We start from the raw sequence: 19,069 nt of genomic DNA, 5'->3' as shown, positions 1-19,069 counted from the left end.
AAAGAATCTTTAATGTGTTGACTTTGAAGTTTCCCTTCATTAAAGAATTGTGACTCTCTTTTTTAAAATCTGCCGGGTTTTGTCTAGTCTATTTAAAGAAAACTCCTTCAGTAGTCTATTTTAGATCTGGTAAAAAAAAAAAAACTTTTAAAAACTTTTTTTTAAAACTGAGATATGCCTAATATAATCATATGAAAGCCAAAGTAGATATCCAATAGCCTACTCCAGGGAAGTCAGAATCAAGTCACCAAAGTAAAATTTCAAAAATTAAGTTAGTGTGACAAAAATTCGAAAATTTTCAATGTTTTGGTTTATTCTTTAAATACATAAATCATCAGATTGAAATGACTAATCTGAAAATCAGACACAGAAACATTTGATTATTATAAGAAGAGGTAATTATTCATAGGAATAAACCTTACCACTGTGTTTAACAACCTGAACAAAGAGATTTTAAAAATGGACAAGACCATGTCTTGCCCAAGAAGACATCTCTACTTATTACGTAATGATCATGTCTACTTGAGAATTCAAAACTTCGATGAAAATTTCAAGATAAAGCTGAAAGACTACAGTGACAGCATTTTTTAAGTTTTTTTTTTTAAGCAATCATTTTTGGAAAACCTGTTTCAATCTAGAAACCACTGTCCCTCTATGGCTTTCTTTATATCCCAGTGTCAGTCTTCATGAGTGAAACAAGCAAGCTTTGTCTTGGGTATTCTCTCTATCCAAAAACTCTCTTAGAACAATCACTCCTTGTCATGAGTGTACTATCTATGGCTATTATTTACTGAACTGAGGGTTGAAGATAGTTCCTTCTACTTCCTATGGATAAAATTTTCTTAATTGTCTTATCTATTGCATATTTCAACAGCCCATAGGACACTTGCCCAGGTTATTTTATGGGCAAGGCAAATTACTGAACCACCACCACTTCCTCATCTGAGGAAAAGAGAAGCTTTCTAACACAGCTTTGCTAAAAGTCATTCTCAAGCATCATTTCCTCCTGGTTTCATTAAGTAACTCACAGTGGATTATTAAAAGATCATGCTTTACAGGGACAGTACTTAGGCCCTGAGTTCAAACCCCAGGACTGGCAAAATAAATAAATAAAGCAAGCCAGGCACCAGTGGCTCATGCCTATAATCCAAACGGCTGAGATCTCAGGGTGGCAATTCAAAGCCAGCCCAGGCAAAAAAGCTCATAGACTCTTATCTCCAATTAACCACCAGAAAACAGGAAGTGGCCCTGTGGCTCCAAGTGACAGAGTACTAGCCTTCAGCTGAAGAGTTCAAGGACAGTGCCCAGGCCCAGAGTTCAAGCCCCACAACCAAACCAAAAAAAAAATTTTTTTTTTTTTTTTTGGCCAGTCCTGGGCCTTGGACTCAGGGCCTGAGCACTGTCCCTGGCTTCTTCCCGCTCAAGGCTAGCACTCTGCCACTTGAGCCACAGCGCCGCTTCTGGCCGTTTTCTGTATATGTGGTACTGGGGAATCGAACCTAGGGCCTCCTGTATCCGAGGCAGGCACTCTTGCCACTAGGCTATATCCCCAGCCCCCCAAAAATTTTTTTAAATAAATAAAATAAAATAAAAACATCATGCTTTAAAGATTCTCCCTAATACACAAAAAAAATAAAAGCACAGATAATGTTTGGCGATAGATGACACATGATCTACAGAAGTATTTCAATTTAAAAAAACACCTCATTAAAGTGACAAGATGTCAAGACTCTACACAGTCTTGGGAAATTTTACACGGGACAGAAAAGATAAATTACAATTGCAACTAACATTTGTTGACTACTTATTATGTGTCAGACACTTTGCTATGTGACTTACCTGTGTTATCACACTAATTTCTCCAAATAATCAAATAAATAGGCACAAATATTACCTCCATTCTACATATAAACTATGTCATATATAGATATATATAATATACACACATACATAAATATATGTATGAATACATAGGTGTATATATATATATATATACATATAATTCTTATTAGTTCAAAAGAATTCTGTATTCATGGTCCAGACTCCAATTCCTAAAGGCCTTCCAACCACCTCCAACATTCATTATAAATATCTGCTCTCATTACTAGTAGATAATTATATACTAACAATTTTACTTTTGATAAACTGAAGGATAATTCTAATGACTATGATTTACTGTGTGTATGTCCTGTTCTAAGTATTTTCATAATTGACATCAACCCAAGAGATAAATAAATTTATCTCCTTTTGCTGATAAGGAAACTTGAACAAATACATATTAAATAGCTTGCCTCTAGGCAAGTTACTAAGCTACTAAGCTACTAAGGGAAAGAGCCAGGCTTTAATCTAGACAGACAACACTGAGAGTCCATACTCTTAGCTGCTACTCTGCTGGGCCTTTAAGTAGATTAACAATTTACTTTTTGTTTTGTTTTGGTTTTTTGCCAGTCCTGGGGGCTTGAACTCAGGGGCCTGAGCACTGTCCCTGGCTTCTTTTTGTTCAAGGCTAGCACTCTACCATTTGAGCCACAGTGGCTTTTTCTATATATGTGGTGCTGAGGAATCGAACCCAGGGCTTCATGTATATATAGGAGGTGAGCACTTTACCACTAGGCCATATTCCCAGCCAACAATTTACTCTTTTAAAAGTAAATGAACCTGTTACTCAGGAGGCTGAGAATTGAGATCCCAGCTCTAGGCCAGCCCAAACATGAACCTTCATGATACTCTTATCTCCAATTAAACAGCAGTCACAAGTCAACCTGTAACTCAAGTGGTAGATAGCTAGCCTTGAGTGAAAAAGCTAAGAGACCGTGTCAAGCCCCTGAATTCAAGCCCCAGTCCTGACACCAAAAAGGGAAAAAGAAAAAAATCAATTCATTCCTCTCGTTCCTTCTGACATTTAGTGCCTCGAACTTCATTCTGTAAATGGGGAACATTCTTATTTTGAATCTCACTAAGGTGGGTAAGAAGAAAAAATAAAATAAAACTCTAGCACGCCTTACATCATCTAGTAAATAACTGTTTAACTCGTATGAAACGCTGAACATCTAGAACTTCTTTGCTTAGGGCCTGGTTACTACAGAATCACTGAAGAATTACCTTGAATTTTTGGGCTGGAAAGAGATCCTAACACTTTTCCCAGGCGGGGCGAGAATGGGAAACGTCTGTGCTCCCTAAAAACAGCAAGAAAAGAGCTAAGGAATAAAAAGGGGAGGGAGGGGGGCTTTACAAGAGCAAGTGTAAACGCCTAAAATTACTGTCTCTATTATTAATTAATGAGTGGTAAAATTATCAGGCAATCCACACAATCTTTGGTTTAATCACTGCTGTTGCAAACTTCACTCCCTCCCAGTGCGCCTCCCCTCCCCCGCCCAACAACCCACAGATCTTCAAGGGTACAATTGAGTGGATCTTCAGAGTCCATACAGGGTACCCAGGGCCCTGATGTCCTTCCAACAGCGGTTGCCAGGCAACTGCCCACTTATGCCCACTGCTACCACGGCACCTGTTGGAGAGTCATCCAAGGAGGATCTGGCAATTCTAGGCCTTGCCGGGCAGCCTTCCTGCCGCTGCAGCCTGCCCACACCCCAACCTTGGGTCTGTGTCAGCCAGCTCTCACCTCCTATTCCGTAGTTGTTCGCCTTGGCTCCCCTCTAGTCACTTCGCACTTTGGGCGCCTTAATTCTGACAGACATCCTAGAAATCTCATCTCCAAGAGCAACAAAGACAAGCTGCACTTCCCGCCGAGAACAGATTCCTGGGAAGTGTGGTTCTTTTGGCTGACGTGTGAGGGCGCTTTAGGAAAAGCGGACTACAACTCCCAGAATTCTAATGGAGAGCCAGTACATCTCGAAGACATATCCCAGCAGCTCAGATGGTGCTAAGTAGGAAGGTTCTGCTGCTGATTTCTGGACCAAACTGCCTGAACTTGGCTTCTGTGGTCTCACCACAAACTTGTAGAAGTTCTTTTAGCTTGCTTGCTTGCTTGCTTTTTCTTTGTTCTGAGCATATAGTAATTGTGTAGAGATATCTCATCGTAGTATTTCCATATGTGCATAAAGTATAATTTGACCAAATCTTCCCCTCTCAATATTCAAGAATTTTTCTGGGCTGGGGATATAGCCTAGTGGCAAGAGTGCCTGCCTCGGATACACGAGGCCCTAGGTTCGATTCCCCAGCACCACATATACAGAAAACGGCCAGAAGCGGCGCTGTGGCTCAAGTGGCGGAGTGCTAGCCTTGAGCGGGAAGAAGCCAGGGACAGTGCTCAGGCCCTGAGTCCAAGGCCCAGGACTGGCCAAAAAAAAAAAAAAAAAAAAAAAAAAAAGAATTTTTCTTAGAACATTTTAAGCATAGTGATTTACATAAAGAAATATTCTAAATCCTGTATTTTTGTAATTCTTTCAGCTAGAAGATCTACCTTCAGGCAGAAAATATGTCACTGCAGATGGTAACAGTCAGTAATAACATAGCCTTAATTCAACCAGGCTTCTCACTAATGAAGTTTGATGGACAACTTTTTTTCTTTGGCCAAAAAGGCTGGCCCAAGAGATCCTGCCCCACTGGAGTTTTCCACTTTGATGTAAAACATAACTGTCTCAAACTGAAACCTACTGTTTTCTCCAAAGATTCCTGCTACCTTCCTCCTCTTCGCTACCCAGCTGTCTGCTTATTTAGAAGTGGCTTAGACTCTGAAAGGTGTCAATATATCATCCATGGAGGAAAAACACCAAACAATGAGCTTTCAGATAAGTTTTATAGCATGTCTCTTGTTTGCAAGAACAACAAAAAAGTGACTTTCCAATGCACAGAGAAAGACTTAGTAGGAGATGTTCCTGAAGCCAGATATGGCCATTCCATTAATGTGGTGTATAGTCGAGGGAAAAGCATGTGTGTTCTCTTTGGAGGAAGGTCATATATGCCTTTTACTCAAAGAACCACTGAAAAATGGAACACAGTAGCTGATTGTCTGCCTTATGTTTTCTTGGTGGATTTTGAATTTGGATGTGCTACATCATACATTCTTCCTGAACTTCAGGATGGACTATCTTTTCATGTCTCTCTTGCCAGAAATGATACTGTTTACATTTTAGGAGGACATTCCCTTGCCACTAATACTCGTCCTGCCAGCTTATACAGAATCAAAGTTGACCTCCCTTTGGGTAGCCCAGCTGTGAATTGCACAGTCTTGCCAGGAGGAATCTCTGTCTCCAGTGCAATACTAACTCAAACAAACAGTGATGAATTTATTATTGTTGGTGGCTATCAGCTTGAAAATCAAAAAAGAATGGTCTGCAACATTGTCTCTTTAGAGGACAACAAGATCAAAATTCATGAGATGGAGACTCCCGATTGGACGCCAGATATTAAGCATAGCAAGATATGGTTTGGAAGTAACATGGGAAATGGAACTGTTTTCCTTGGCATCCCAGGAGATAATAAACAGGCTACTTCAGAAGCATTCTACTTCTATATGTTGAAGTGCTCTGAAGATTATGTAAATGAAGATCAGAAAATACTCACAAACAGTCAGATATCAACAGAAGACCCAGGAGACTCTACTCCCCTTGAGGATTCAGAAGAATTTTGTTTCAGTGAAGCAGCAAATAATTTTGATGGTGATGATGAATTTGACACCTACAATGAAGATGATGAGGAAGATGAATCTGTGACAGGCTACTGGATAACATGCTGTTCTACTTGTGATGTGGATATCAACACATGGGTACCATTCTATTCAACTGAGCTGAACAAGCCTGCCATGATCTATTGTTCTCATGGAGATGGACACTGGGTCCATGCCCAGTGCATGGACCTGGCAGAACACACACTCATAAACTTGTCAGAAGGAAGTAACAAGTATTACTGTAATGATCATGTGGAGATAGCAAGGGCATTACAAACTCCCAAACGAGTCCTCCCCTTGAAACATCCTCCAATGAAATCTCACCGAAAGAAAGGGTCTGGGAAAATCTTGACACCTGCCAAGAAATCCTTTCTTAGGAGGTTGTTTGATTAGTGTTGAAAACCTTCCATATTCAAACTTATTGTTGTTAGACCTATTTTTGAAAATCATAATTCTTATTTTAGTTAGGTGAATTAATGGCTAGTGTTTTAATGCAAGCTAACTACCATCAGATACATCTTTTTAATATTTTACTTGGAGATGTCTTAAAGGAGAATTCTTATCTGTTTTTCACTCAAAAAAGCTGTAATAATAACCAACGTACATGTGTAACCCTTATGTCAATTTTGGTAAGAGTCTATAGATTAGGTAATGCAAATTTATCAAACAAAAAAATCTAATACACAAAGGAGTCAAATTGTATTGTTCAAGGTAGCAATTTAGTAGTTGGCTGAAAATTATAAACAAGATTAACTGCATCTCATTATAACCATGAACAGAGAAAATTGTAGCTATGTATGTATGATTTCATCTACCATGAAGAATGGACTTTAAATTTGGTACCATTTAATTGAATGCATCATGCATTTTCTTCAAAATGCCCCTCTCCCTATTACATGATAGCCTGATGGTGTGCCAAAACCAGTTATTTGGACCAATCATGTGAGGGAGTATTCTTTTTTTTTTTCAAATTTTTATTATCAAACTGATGTACAGAGAGGTTACAGTTTCATACGTTAGGCATTGGATACATTTCTTGTACTGTTTGTTACCTTGTCCCTCATACCCCCCTCCCTCCCCCCCTTCCCCTTCTACCCCCCCCCCCGGAGGTGTTCAGTTCACTTACACCAAACAGTTTTGCAAATATTGCTTTTGTAGTTGTTTCTCTTTTTTTACCCTGTGTCTCTCAAATTTGGTATTCCCTTTGAATTTCCTACTTCCAATACCAGTAAACACGGTTTCCAATATACTCAGATAAGATTACAAAGATAGTGTAGGTACAACCACAGGAATGTGATACAAGAACATCATCAATAATAGAAGCTACTGATACACATAAGACATTGAAAGTAATTACAACTGTGATATAACAATTGTTTCCAAAACATGGAGTTCATTTCACTTAACATCATCTTAGGTGTTCATAAGGGTATAGCTATTGGGCCTTGTGATGCTCTGCTATGACTTGCCTAAACCTGTACTAATTATTCCCAATAAGGGAGACCATAGAGTCCATGTTTCTTTGGGTCTGGCTCACTTCACTTAGTATAACTTTTTCCAAGTCCTTCCATTTCCTTACAAATGGAACAATGTCATTCTTTCTGATAGAGGCATAAAATTCCATTGTGTATATGTACCACATTTTCCTGATCCATTTGTCTACTGAGGGACATCTGGGTTGGTTCCAGATTCTCGCTATGACAAATTGTGCTGCGATGAACATTGTTGTGCTGGTGGCATTACTGTGATTTTGTTTGTGGTCTTTTGGGTAGATGCCCAAAAGTGGGGCTGCTGGGTCATAGGGGAGTTCTATATTTAGCCTTCTGAGGAATCTCCATACTGGTGCCATAGTGGCTGAACCAGTTTACATTCCCACCAACAATGAAGTAGGGTTCCTTTTTGGCCACATCCCCTCCAACAATTGTTATTGTTAGTTTTCTTGATATATGACATTCTTGCTGGGGTGAGATGGAATCTCAATGTTGTTTTGATTTGCATTTCCTTTATGGCCAGTGACGTAGAGCATTTTTTCTTATGTCTCTTGGCCATTCTCATTTCCTCATCAGAGAAGTTTGTGAGGGAGTATTCTTAAGTCAACAGAAAGCATTGCAATGTATTATTCTAGAAAAATGGATGAATGAGCATCTACTGAAAAATAATCACCAAATAAACTAAATAGATAAGAACGATATTATTTCCAAAAATAATAATTGTTTTCAGGTTTAGCAAGCAGGAGGTTGAAGGTGGGAGAAATCGTGTGTGAATGTGTATGTTTCTGGTTAACATGTAGAGTTTGCTATCACTAAAATAAAATAAGTGAACCTGCCCAAGATTCAACTAGACACTTGCTGAATCATGTCTAAAGACTGAAAATTTTGAAGCTATGAGTCATCAGTTGATTACTAGACAAATTTAGAAACAAATATCTTGCCTCCTGAGTATTTTTGGAATAATTCCTTATGTTTAGCTGTAGCAGCTCACTCAGCTAAAAGTAAGGCACAATAATATTGCTAAATTGAACCCCGCACTGAAGATAAACTGCTGATATTGGAATTTACTTCGATGAACAATATTGTATTCTCTTTCTTTCTTTTTTTCTGTTATTTTACTTTGTTTTGTTTTTTCCCTTTATCGCTGTTTTTGATTTCTGTACTTTTTGTCTTGTATGTAAGTTAATCTGTTTGAGGGAGGGCAAGGGGGAGCACAGGATGAAAGGTGGGACAAATGGTGAATTAATGCAGCAGTGATAGTACACATTATGTGGAGAATGAACTTGTGAGGGGCATTGAGGGGGGGACTGGGAGAAAATGAGGGAAGAGGTGGCACTGTTCAAAAAGAAGTGCACTCGTTACCTGACTTATGTAACTGTAACCCCTCTGTACATCACTTGTAAATAAAAAATAAAATTCAAAACATTGAAATGGGAAAAATAGATTGACTCTGTGATTTGTGAAGTGTGGACCATAGACTTACTTTGGCAATTCTCATCATTTGCCTCTCTACTTATCTCAAGTCCACCCCAGGGGAGTAACCACGAAGAGCTGACTGCCTTGCTCAGCAAGGCTTAGATGCATATTACTTGCCAGGAGCCGAGCATCTTAAGGAAATAATTCCTTCACCACTGTATCATAATATGATAGCTTCTACCTCCCCAGTAGGAAGTTAACCTCAAGTCACAGAGTTAAAGGCTTTCCTCTTTCAAATGTCCTATTCAAATTGAATCCATCCATCTATTTACACAGGGCTGAATCAAACAAAATCTCAGTTTACAAAGCAGTGGAGCCCCTCAACTTCTGAAAATGCCTTCTTCACAGAGAAGCAATGAATGAGGAGCATAAAGGGACCTTATCTTTTCTTTTCTTTTCTTTTTTGCCAGAGGTAAAGGGTTTGTATGGGAGAATTTGATCCAGATCCAAAAACTGACTTCACATTTGGACATTAAAACTGTCAGGAGCACTGTACAAAACACGTCCTGTGGTTGTGTTCTGGGCCAGTTGACCTTCCAACTGTATTGTATTTCTTTTTTTTCATATTTTTATTATCAAACTGATGTACAGAGAGGTTACAGTTTCATATGTAAGGCATTGGATACATTTCTTGTACTATTTGTTACCTTGTCCCTCATACCCCCCTTCCTCCTCCTCCATTCCCTTTCCCCCCATGAGGTGTTCAGTTCACTTACACCAAACAGTTTTGCAAGTATTGCTTTTGTAGTTGTCTTTTTTTATCCTGTGTCTCTCAATTTTGGTATTCCCTTTCAATTTCCTAGTTGTAATACCAGTATACACGGTTTCCAATATACTCAGATAAGATTACAGAGATAGTGTAGGTACAACCACAGGAAGGTGATACAAGAACATCATCAATAATAGAAGCTATAGATACACATGGGACGTTGAAAGTAGTTACAACTGTGATATAACAATCATTTCCATAACATGGAGTTCATTTCACTTAGCATCATCTTATGTGTTCATAAGGGTATAGCTATTGGGCTCTTGTGATGCTCTGCTATGACTTGCCTAAACCTGTACTAATTCTTCCCAGTAAAGGAGACCATAGAGTCCATGTTTCTTTGGGTCTGGCTCACTTCACTTAGTATAATTTTTTCCAAGTCCTTCCATTTCCTTACAAATGGGATAATGTCATTCTTTCTGATAGAGGCATAAAATTCCATTGTGTATATGTACCATATTTTCCTGATCCATTCGTCTACTGAGGGGCATCTGGGTTGGTTCCAGATTCTCGCTATGACAAATTGTGCTGCGATGAACATTGTTGTGCTGGTGGCATTACTGTGATTTTGTTTGTGGTCTTTTGGGTAGATGCCCAAAAGTGGGGCTGCTGGGTCATAGGGGAGTTCTATATTTAGCCTTCTGAGGAATCTCCATACTGGTGCCATAGTGGCTGAACCAGTTTACATTCCCACCAACAATGAAGTAGGGTTCCTTTTTGGCCACATCCCCTCCAACAATTGTTATTGTTAGTTTTCTTGATATATGACATTCTTGCTGGGGTGAGATGGAATCTCAATGTTGTTTTGATTTGCATTTCCTTTATGGCCAGTGACGTAGAGCATTTTTTCTTATGTCTCTTGGCCATTCTCATTTCCTCATCAGAGAAGTTTGTGAGGGAGTATTCTTAAGTCAACAGAAAGCATTGCAATGTATTATTCTAGAAAAATGGATGAATGAGCATCTACTGAAAAATAATCACCAAATAAACTAAATAGATAAGAACGATATTATTTCCAAAAATAATAATTGTTTTCAGGTTTAGCAAGCAGGAGGTTGAAGGTGGGAGAAATCGTGTGTGAATGTGTATGTTTCTGGTTAACATGTAGAGTTTGCTATCACTAAAATAAAATAAGTGAACCTGCCCAAGATTCAACTAGACACTTGCTGAATCATGTCTAAAGACTGAAAATTTTGAAGCTATGAGTCATCAGTTGATTACTAGACAAATTTAGAAACAAATATCTTGCCTCCTGAGTATTTTTGGAATAATTCCTTATGTTTAGCTGTAGCAGCTCACTCAGCTAAAAGTAAGGCACAATAATATTGCTAAATTGAACCCCGCACTGAAGATAAACTGCTGATATTGGAATTTACTTCGATGAACAATATTGTATTCTCTTTCTTTCTTTTTTTCTGTTATTTTACTTTGTTTTGTTTTTTCCCTTTATCGCTGTTTTTGATTTCTGTACTTTTTGTCTTGTATGTAAGTTAATCTGTTTGAGGGAGGGCAAGGGGGAGCACAGGATGAAAGGTGGGACAAATGGTGAATTAATGCAGCAGTGATAGTACACATTATGTGGAGAATGAACTTGTGAGGGGCATTGAGGGGGGGACTGGGAGAAAATGAGGGAAGAGGTGGCACTGTTCAAAAAGAAGTGCACTCGTTACCTGACTTATGTAACTGTAACCCCTCTGTACATCACTTGTAAATAAAAAATAAAATTCAAAACATTGAAATGGGAAAAATAGATTGACTCTGTGATTTGTGAAGTGTGGACCATAGACTTACTTTGGCAATTCTCATCATTTGCCTCTCTACTTATCTCAAGTCCACCCCAGGGGAGTAACCACGAAGAGCTGACTGCCTTGCTCAGCAAGGCTTAGATGCATATTACTTGCCAGGAGCCGAGCATCTTAAGGAAATAATTCCTTCACCACTGTATCATAATATGATAGCTTCTACCTCCCCAGTAGGAAGTTAACCTCAAGTCACAGAGTTAAAGGCTTTCCTCTTTCAAATGTCCTATTCAAATTGAATCCATCCATCTATTTACACAGGGCTGAATCAAACAAAATCTCAGTTTACAAAGCAGTGGAGCCCCTCAACTTCTGAAAATGCCTTCTTCACAGAGAAGCAATGAATGAGGAGCATAAAGGGACCTTATCTTTTCTTTTCTTTTCTTTTTTGCCAGAGGTAAAGGGTTTGTATGGGAGAATTTGATCCAGATCCAAAAACTGACTTCACATTTGGACATTAAAACTGTCAGGAGCACTGTACAAAACACGTCCTGTGGTTGTGTTCTGGGCCAGTTGACCTTCCAACTGTATTGTATTTCTTTTTTTTCATATTTTTATTATCAAACTGATGTACAGAGAGGTTACAGTTTCATATGTAAGGCATTGGATACATTTCTTGTACTATTTGTTACCTTGTCCCTCATACCCCCCTTCCTCCTCCTCCATTCCCTTTCCCCCCATGAGGTGTTCAGTTCACTTACACCAAACAGTTTTGCAAGTATTGCTTTTGTAGTTGTCTTTTTTTATCCTGTGTCTCTCAATTTTGGTATTCCCTTTCAATTTCCTAGTTGTAATACCAGTATACACGGTTTCCAATATACTCAGATAAGATTACAGAGATAGTGTAGGTACAACCACAGGAAGGTGATACAAGAACATCATCAATAATAGAAGCTATAGATACACATGGGACGTTGAAAGTAGTTACAACTGTGATATAACAATCATTTCCATAACATGGAGTTCATTTCACTTAGCATCATCTTATGTGTTCATAAGGGTATAGCTATTGGGCTCTTGTGATGCTCTGCTATGACTTGCCTAAACCTGTACTAATTCTTCCCAGTAAAGGAGACCATAGAGTCCATGTTTCTTTGGGTCTGGCTCACTTCACTTAGTATAATTTTTTCCAAGTCCTTCCATTTCCTTACAAATGGGATAATGTCATTCTTTCTGATAGAGGCATAAAATTCCATTGTGTATATGTACCATATTTTCCTGATCCATTCGTCTACTGAGGGGCATCTGGGTTGGTTCCAGATTCTCGCTATGACAAATTGTGCTGCGATGAACATTGTTGTGCTGGTGGCATTACTGTGATTTTGTTTGTGGTCTTTTGCATAGATACCCAAAAGTGAGGCTGCTGGGTATAGGGGAGTTCTATATTTAGCCTTCTGAGGAATCTTCATACTGCTTGCCAAAGTGGCTGAACCAGTTTACATTCCCACCAACAATGAAGTAGGGTTCCCTTTTGGCCACATCCCCTCCAACAATTGTTATTGTTAGTTTTCTTGATATATGACATTCTTACTGGGGTGAGATGGAATCTCAATGTTGTTTTGATTTGCATTTCTTTTATGGCCAGTGATGTAGAGCACTTTTTCATATGTCTCTTGGCCATTCTCATTTCCTCATCAGAGAAGTCTCTTTGTAAGTCTTTAGCCCACTTGATGAGGGGGCTATTGGTTCTTTGTGGTTTTGTTTTGGAGGAAGGTAATTTTTTTAGTTCTGCATATATTTTAGATATGAGGCCTTTGTCCGTTGAATGGCCAGTAAAGATCTTCTCCCAGTCTGTAGGCTTTCTGTTTATCTTGCGAGCTATGTCCTTTGCCGTGCAGAAGCTCTGCAGTTTGATGCAGTCCCATTTGTCCAACCTTTATTTGATTTGTAGCCTTTCTGGGTCTTTGTTAAGGAAGTTCCGTCCTGCGCCAAGGAGCCCAAGTGTTTCTCCTACTCCTTCCTTTAGTGTTTTCAGGGTGTCTGTTTTGATTTCCAGGTCTTTGATCCATTTGGAATTGATTTTGGCGCAGGGTGATATATAAGGAACTAGTTTTAGTTTGTTGCATGTGTTGAGCCAGTTTTGCCAGCACCATTTGTTAAAGAGGCTATCTTTCTTTCAAACTATTGTTTTAGCTTCTTTATTAAAGATTAAGTAGGCATAGTTCTGTGGGCTCATTTCTGGGTCTTCAATTCTGTTCCATTGGTCTTCAGGCCTGTTTTGGTGCCAATACCAAGCTGTTTTTATTACTATAGCTTTATTATACAGCTTGAAGTTGGGTATTGTAATTCCTCCAGCACTGTTCTTTCGGCTTAGGATTGTTTTTGCTATTCTAGGTCTTTCATTGTTCCAGATGAATTTCTGGATTGCTTCCTCTATTTCATTAATAAATGGTGTTGGGATATTAATGGGTATTGCATTGAATTTATAGATAGACTTTGGCAGTATTGCCATTTTGATTATATTAATCCTCCCAATCCAGGAGCATGGGAGGTTTTTCCATTTCTTTAGTTCTGACTTAATTTCGTTTTTCAAGCTTTTAAAGTTCTCATCAAAGAGGTCTTTCACTTCTTTGGTTAAGGTTATTCCTAGGTATTTTATGTTTTGGGGGGCTATTGCAAAAGGAGTTGCTTTCCTGATTTCAACCTCGGTCTTCGGGTCGTTAGCATAGAGAAAGGCCGTTGATTTTTGAGGGTTTATTTTATATCCTGCAACTTTGCCAAAGTTTTGGCTCAGCTCTAGTAGCTTGGGGGTAGAGTCTATGGAATTCTTTAGGTATAGGATCATGTCATCTTTTTTAATTTGAAGTCAATTTTGTCTGATACTAGGATTGCAACTCCAGCCTGCTTATGGGGGCCATTTGCTTGATAGATTTGATTCCAGCCTTTCACTTTTAGAAGATGTTTACTTTTGCTGGATAGATGTGTCTCTTGGAGGCAGCAGAAAGATGGATCTTGATTTTTGATCCAACTTATGAGCCTATGTTGTTTGATTGGAGAATTAAGTCCATTAATGTTGAGAGGATTGAGAGATGATCATTTGTTCCTTTCATTATCACTATCTTGTTTAAAGCTGTGTCTTCTCATTTCTTGATCTGATGTTTACTATTTAGGGTTCGTTTCTCTGTCTGTATTGGGATCTTGGTTATTTTCCCTGTATCATCTTTGAAGATTTTCTGTAAAGCTGGTTTGGTGGAGATATATTGTTTCAGTTTTTCCTTACTGTGGAAGACTTTTATTTGACCTTCGGCTATGAATGAGAGTTTGGCTGGGTACAGAATTCTTGGTTGGTAGGTATTTTTATTTAGTGTTTGATATACTTCTTTCCAGGCTCTCCTTGCTTTCATGGTCTCTGCTGAGAAGTCTGGGGTAATTCTGATTGCTTTTCCTTTATATGTGACTGTTTTCTTCTCCCTAACAGCTTTAAGGATTTTTTTCCTTGTACTCTACTGATCCTGTTTTGATCACAATGTGTCGGTGGAATGTCCTATTCTGGTCTGGTCAGTTTAGGGTTCTAAATGCTTCTTGTATGTGTATAGGCCTTTCCTTCTGGATATTTGGGAAGTTCTCAGCTAATATTCTGTTAAATAGGTTGCCTATCCCATTAACTTCTTTCTCCAAGTTTTCCTCAATACCTATTATCCTTAAATTGGGCTTCCTGATCGTGTCCTGAATCTCTTGTAGCGATCTGTTTTGTTGTTTAGACTGGATTTGTATTGATTTTTTATCTTTCTCCATAGATTCTAGGGAATCTTCAGCTCCAGAGATTCGATCCTCTGCTTCAGTTAGTCGGGACTGTAGGCTAGCTACTTGATTTCGAATCTCTTTTCCTTCTGACTGTTCTTTCCTGATGATTTCCATGTCATCTCTTAGGTCTTGCATGGACTTCTTTACTTCGTTAATTTGGTTTTGAATGCTGTCTCTCAAATCTTTTACCTGAGTAGCTATCTTTTCATTTGACTCTTGAAGTTCATTTATCTTTTTATTTGTTGAGGCCATGAAATTCTCCAATAATTTTTGCTTTGCCTCCTCATGCTCTAGAATAATTGACTGAAGAGATTCAAACTTTTCATTTATCATGTTTATCAGTAGACTTTGTAGAGTATTTTGGGGGCTATCTTCTATGTCTTTGATTGACTGCTCTATTTCCTGCTTGTTTTGAGTGGGAGAAAAGACTCCATTGTTTGCCATCTTTCTTGTGTTTCTTCTGCCCATTTGGATTGGGAATACCAATCTACAAGCACCTGTGAGCACCGTTTAAGACCCAAAGCAGCCCTTACCAAGCACTGTTGTATAAATCTTATAAATTCACAATTATATACAGATACCTTTTATACCTGTCTATAAAATTAGATTTGGTGTTCCTAAAGAATACAATATCAGGGCTGGGGATATGGCCTAGTGGCAAGAGAGCTTGCCTCGTATACATGAGGCCCTGGGTTCAATTCCCCAGCACCACATATACAGAAAACGGCCAGAAGTGGCGCTGTGGTTCAAGGGGCAGAGTGCTAGCCTTGAGCAAAAGGAAGCCAGGGACAGTGCTCAGGCCATGAGTCCAAGGTCCAGGACTGGCCAAAAAAAAAAAAAAAAAAGAATACAATTTCAATATAACAACCGATCCTGGGCCCTGTATTCAGTAGTTACTTATTTACTGTTACAACCCTATAAGCAATTCTTGTTCTTATATTAAGGTCTTTTAGGACTGGCTTTCTCTATGAACCCCTTTGATTCACTAGGATTAAGCAGGAATACTCTCTTGTATTCTCTTTCAATAATATTACTTGAGGGCTGGAGATATGGCCTAGTGACAAGAGTGCCTGCCTCATATACATGAGGCCCTGGGTTTGATTCCCCAGCACCACACATACAGAAAATGGCCAGAAGTGGCGCTGTGGCTCAAGTGGCAGAGTGCTAGCCTTGAGCAAAAAGAAGCCAGGGACAGTGCTCAGGCCCTGAGTCCAAGCCCCAGGACTGGCCAAAAAAAAAAAAAAATCAATAATATTACTTGATAAATATATCTTTGGGAAAATTTGTTGTGTCATTGATTTTTATGTCTATTATGTGTGTAAAATAATAAAATGTGGAAAATGTCTTCTATTTATATGGATTTGTTCACATTATTAGCATTTATAATCACTCAAATAAAGGTGAAGCTTAAATTTTTTTCAGGATGACTCTAAGACTTCTAGAAAACACCATATGTCATCATATTTCCCCACATTTTGCTATAATATCTGCATGCCTTTCTGTTATCAGTTTTTGAAGATGATTCCTGAGTTGTACCTCAGTCTTAACCCTCAGGCTTAGCTATGGCTGTCTCTTAGCTGCTTTCAAGTCCCTGGTAAATTCACATGATAATAAAAAAATATATAATTCTGTCCTTCCTCTTCAAGCTTGACCAGAATACCCTCTGTAAAATCATCTAGATGTTCTTTATTTCCATACTACATTTCTCGGATACATATTGCCAGTCTTGCTCATTGTCGCTAACTAGCCTAACTATTGTTGTTAAACAGGGCTGTAATTTCATCCCTGTCTCCCGGAGTTCTACCATGGAAGCAAGATGGATATCCTCCTTGTTCCTAACGCCTGTAAGTATACTTGAGGTTTCTAATGTCTTCCTCAATTCCACAGCTCAGGGCACAAAGACCCCTTTCTCTGAAACCCATGATGTCTGCTCATTGCATCTTTTTATCTAACTTTATCCACAGAATTTTTTTTATCATGGAAACAGTTTCTGGTCATGTAAGCCACCAAACAAATATTGAATGAATGAATGAATAACTGAGGGGATAATCCATCAGTTCTTACTCGAAGTATAATGCTAATGACTTCAGGATCTTTCTGTTTTCCCCATGAAACATAAACTTCTGAAATTAAAAGCTAAAACCAGGAAGAACTAGGAGGAAAATGAGTCCAGTGTTGTCTCCCAAGATTCTAGCAGTGTCTATCATGCTTCAGGCCCACGCAAAACTACATATTTCATATATGCACTGTCACTGCCTTTGTTGCCTTGTAATGACTTCTGCCAATATGTATAAACCAACAAAATATTGGTTGGTAAGTATGATGAATGTCTGACATTTTCAACCCACTGTAAGTTCTCTCAAGACTTGGAGAAAGTCTTTGTAATTTCTAGATACTTAATGCCTGGCACATTGGACTCTACTGAACCAAATGCCTCAATGAGTTTCATCTACTTTTCCTTGTGGGTGACCAAGTGAAGTTTAGGTTATACTAATCATTTGTTGCTTATGTTTTTCCTCCTGTAGATTCTTAATTCCACCACAAAAGAGACATTGTTAGTTTATTTGTTATTGAATTTCTAGTACCTAGCAGAGAAAGAGAGAGTAAAATTAAGATGAAACCAATTAGTCGCTGACTGACTACCTAAGTGAAAATAGGAAAATGTCTTACTTAGCACAGTAAGCACTAAGCTGCTATACTAAAACAATCTGAAACGATTCAATAATTTTGCACAATTACATTATATTTCATGCATATGCAAGGCCCCACATGGGTGTTCTTATCAAGTTATTCTCCTGAGTGGTTCTCCTCCAAAATGTATCTTACATTATCAGGCTCTTTCAGTCCAGTAAGTCTTCTATCTTCATCAACATGTGTCCTTAAGACTTCAGGAACAATGAAAAGTAAAACAAAACAGAGAAAGTATGCCCAACCAAATATTGCAATCTGAAAATGATTTGACATTGGCAAATCCTCATCCTTGGATTTTGAGGTGCCATCTCACTATTGGGAGGATAAGTTGGAATGGAGCTTAATTGTACGTCCAAAAGGAAAAATGGATGTGAGCATCTACCCAGCAGCAGATACAGTGTGGGGTGTATCTTACCACCCCAGAGGAGATAGTGCTACTTACCTTGAAGTAGTAATAACTGGTACTGGTGTAGTTGTGTTGAGCTAGAAGCAAAGCTACCTATTCTCTATGCTTCCCTTACTGCCTTTCACTTAGACTATGTAAACAAGCTTTCAATTGGTCCCCTAACCTCCTCTTTCCTCCTATAACTCTCATGTTTCTGAAAACATAGCCATCAGCCAAAACTTTAGAATCTGATATTTTGCTGTGTCCTGGATGCTCACCCTAAGGCTGAAATCTAAGGATCACAGTTTGAATTCATCCCTGGCAGGGAAGTCTGAGAGACTCTTATTCCCAATTCACCATTAAAAAAAAAAAAAGGCTGGAAATTGAGTGGTAGAACATTGGCCTTGAGCAAATAAACTCAGGAGCAGTGCCCCAGATCCTGAGTTAAACATTCAGTACCTGAAAAAAAAATCCTCATTTTCTGTGGTTCAAAATCCAAATGCTTTATTACAGCATGTTGTGATTCTTCAGAGTGATTCCCCTTTCCTATCCTCTCTTTATACCTGATTCCCCATCAAAGTTGACTATCCTCCAAATGGAAAAATCCTTCCCCTTGGTGGATAACTATCATCCATTTAAAGCTTTATTCAGTCATGATGTTCTCCAGGAAGACCTTAGCCTAAAAGAGTGTCACACTCCTCTTTCCACCCAAACTATCTCTCTTTACAGTGCTGATCAATTTATGTGGCAATTATTTATATACCTGTCTTTCCTATCTGACAGTGGGTTTCTAGAAAGAAACCTGTTTCTTTTTTAATTTTATATGCCCAACAGAAAACATAATTTGGGATTCATTATAATTGTTCAATAAATGTTCATTGGATTGAATTGAGTTCATTATATGTAGACAGAAATGAAGCCACTTATGAGGTTCTCTTGCTATTTCTATGACTCTTGAATAAATGCATGATCAACTGTTGAGATAAATTCATTGTGTTCTAAGTAGTGCCTTGATCAAACATAATACCTCCGAACTTAGAAAACAAAAGTATGGCAAAACTCAAAGAAGGAAATGAGGTCCTGAGT

The 19,069-nt window shown here is 38.5% G+C and overlaps 2 protein-coding genes across 6 annotated transcripts in view; one reads left to right on the top strand and one right to left on the bottom strand.

Moving 5' to 3' along the window:
* LOC125361679 (intraflagellar transport associated protein) overlaps positions 1 to 3,755 on the bottom strand; it is a 67,537-nt gene extending 63,782 nt beyond the window's left edge. For 3 of the 5 annotated variants that reach the window (XM_048360260.1, XM_048360256.1, XM_048360259.1), the window contains exon 1: positions 3,623 to 3,755. The gene's annotated coding sequence lies outside the window, so the exon portion shown is untranslated. Of the gene's footprint in view, positions 1 to 3,102; positions 3,177 to 3,622 lie in introns of all 5 variants that reach the window. The other 2 variants (XM_048360258.1, XM_048360257.1) reach the window with 1 other exon arrangement.
* A 683-nt stretch (positions 3,756 to 4,438) lies between these two features.
* Positions 4,439 to 6,022, top strand: Rag2 (recombination activating 2). The gene has a single exon (XM_048360255.1). The coding sequence runs from the start codon at positions 4,439 to 4,441 to the stop codon at positions 6,020 to 6,022; it is 1,584 nt and encodes a 527-aa protein (XP_048216212.1).
* Positions 6,023 to 19,069: the final 13,047 nt, after the last annotated feature.

Source organism: Perognathus longimembris, chromosome 13 (genome assembly GCF_023159225.1).
Source record: "Perognathus longimembris pacificus isolate PPM17 chromosome 13, ASM2315922v1, whole genome shotgun sequence".
NCBI classification, from domain to species: domain Eukaryota; kingdom Metazoa; phylum Chordata; class Mammalia; order Rodentia; family Heteromyidae; genus Perognathus; species Perognathus longimembris.
Note: the sequence above shows the minus strand (reverse complement) of the source record. Positions and strands in the feature narration are given on the sequence as shown.

Bases quoted from the DNA above. Each gene is read 5' to 3' on its own strand.
- Rag2 (XM_048360255.1), top strand. From the start codon at position 4,439: ATGTCACTGCAGATGGTAACAGTCAGTAATAACATAGCCTTAATTCAA.